The 2,500-nt window shown below is 36.1% G+C and overlaps 1 protein-coding gene across 1 annotated transcript in view; it reads right to left on the bottom strand.

Moving 5' to 3' along the window:
- Positions 1-2,500, bottom strand: part of LOC137659676 (uncharacterized) — a 283,127-nt gene that overhangs the window by 1,143 nt on the left and 279,484 nt on the right. The window contains 1 exon segment of the mRNA XM_068394501.1: positions 1,918-2,056. Within this exon segment, the coding sequence (XP_068250602.1) occupies positions 1,918-2,056 (139 nt within the window).

Below are 2,500 nucleotides of genomic sequence, written 5' to 3'. Positions count from 1 at the left end.
AATATTGACAGTGTTCCTTCCCAGATAGTCTTCCTCAACTCTGTTTCTCAAGAAAGCCCTCAGAATTCTGTTTGAAGGTACACCGAATTTACATACAATGTGAGTGTGCCACTTTTATAACGTTGGACCTAATTCTATATTGCCCGTAATCTTTAAAACATCACAGACCAGCAGTTTTTGGCAATGAAAAAGACAGAAAACTTACTGAGCAAGACATAAGCAACTTTGGAATACTGTTCAATTGCTACAAAATATTCTTATGGAGAAAGTTTTCGCAGGTTTGATGCAGAAAGAACGTCTTAATGTTCGTATTTGCAAGGAAATTGCTATTTTTCTTTGGCTTCCAATTGTGAAATTTATTGTAATTTCTTTTTTTGTTTAGATTGAAGGGTATCGTCAAATTTCACAAATTCTCTAACTTCCGCTACTTTAACTATTTAGATAAAAACGATCTAATTTTCGTGTTTTCTTTAAATATCGTTCAAGGATTTGAACGAAAGAATCTAATGGTTTAATTGGCAGTTTAAAAATTAAGTTTTTATTCAGAAATTATATAGACTATAGCTAAGAGGACGTCAAATCCACGTTTATTTAATCATCTTAAAGCAAGCTACTTTTTTCTAGCAGTCTGATCAACGTTTTAAGAAAGATGGCCTTTGTCTTTTGTTGTTAACACAGATTATGGTGCTGCACTGGAAACGGTTATACTTTATGAATTATTATTATTACTATTACTTTTACTAGCAAAGCTACAACCCTAGTAGAAAAAGCATGGAGCTATAAGCCCAAGGCCTCTAACAAGGAAAAATAGCCTGGTGAGGAAAGGAAATAAGTGAATAAAATTACGTGAGAAGTAATGAATAAGGAAATAGATGTCACATATAAACTATGAAGAGAGACTTACGTCGGCCTATTCAACATAAAAACATTTGCTTACAACGGAACGGAATAGGACTAGAGAGAATGTTACGTAAGTATGCTCAACATAAAAACATTCGCTGGCATCGGAACGAGATAGAACTAGAGATTGAATCGTCAACCTGGTCAACATAAAAAAACCTTCGTTGGCAATGGAAAGAGATAGAACTTGAGAGAATGTAACATCAATATGCTCAACACAAGAACATTCGCTGGCAACGGAAGAAGACAGAACTAGAGAGAATGTAATGTAAGTATGCTCAACATAAACACATTGGCTGGCAATGGAACGTGATAGAACTAGAGAGAATGTAACGTCAGCATGCTCAACATAGAGGTATTCGCTGGCAACGGAAAGATATAGAACTAGAGAGAATGTAACGTCAGTATGCACAACATAAACACATTCGCTGGCAATGGATCGTGATAGAACTTGAGAGAATGTAACGTCAGCATGCTCAACATAGAGGTATTCGCTGGCAACGGAAAGATATAGAACTAGAGAGAATGTAACGTCAGTATGGTCAACATAAACACATTCGCTGGCAATAGAACGTAATAGAACTAGAGAGAATATAACGTCAGCATGCTCAACATAGAGGTATTTGCTGGCAACGGAACGAGACAGAACTAGAGAGAATGTAACGTCAGTATGGTCAACATAAACACATTCACTGGCAATGGAACGTGATAGAACTAGAGAGAATGTAACGCCAGCATGCTCAACATAGAGGTATTCGCTGGCAACGGAACAAGATAGAACTAGAGAGACTAATACCAGCCTGTTCAACATAAAAACATTTACTAGGAACGGAATGAGATAGAATTAGAGAGACAGTAAGTCAACCTGTTCAGCATAAAGGTATTCGCTAGCACCAGAAAGAAATATAACTAGAGAGAATGTGATATCAGCCTGTTCAACATAAAAAAAAAAAAACATTCTTTGACAACGGAACGAGATAAAACTCGAGAGAATGTATTTACGTATTCATTTCTCACCTTCTCGACGTCTCTCATCACTCTCAAGAAGTTTCCCCCAGCCAGCTTCTTCAGATCTTCGTTGGACCACTGGGGATCTGAGAGGAGCTCGGCGAACAGGTAGGGGTACCGTGATACGTCTTGGAGTCCATCAGGTAACCTTTGGGGGTAAGAAAGAGTACTTAAAGCGACTGCTGTTTATCTAAGGGTACTTAGTAAAGAACGGTTCGTTTTCAATTTTTGGTGGTGTAATTTGGTTTATAGTTTTCAGAGGATTTGGTATATTAATTGGTATGTTAAATCGAGTTTCTTTTGTGGATATTAAGAATTAGTCGTCTGTCTACTGGTATGCATTTATAAGCACATACACACTTTCACACATAGAGACATACATTTATAATATATACATACGAAATACACACATATAGTATACACACACACACACACACACACACACATATATATATATATATGTGTGTGTGTGTGTGTGTGTGTGTGTGTGTTTGCGTGTGTTCATTATGCATACATACATACATACATATATATATGTATATATACTGCTTACATATTTTCATTTTATAAATATTTATATATTCAAAATTAC

The sequence above is a fragment of the Palaemon carinicauda genome, chromosome 20 (genome assembly GCF_036898095.1).
Source record: "Palaemon carinicauda isolate YSFRI2023 chromosome 20, ASM3689809v2, whole genome shotgun sequence".
Classification (NCBI taxonomy): Eukaryota; Metazoa; Arthropoda; class Malacostraca; order Decapoda; family Palaemonidae; genus Palaemon; species Palaemon carinicauda.
Note: the sequence above shows the minus strand (reverse complement) of the source record. Positions and strands in the feature narration are given on the sequence as shown.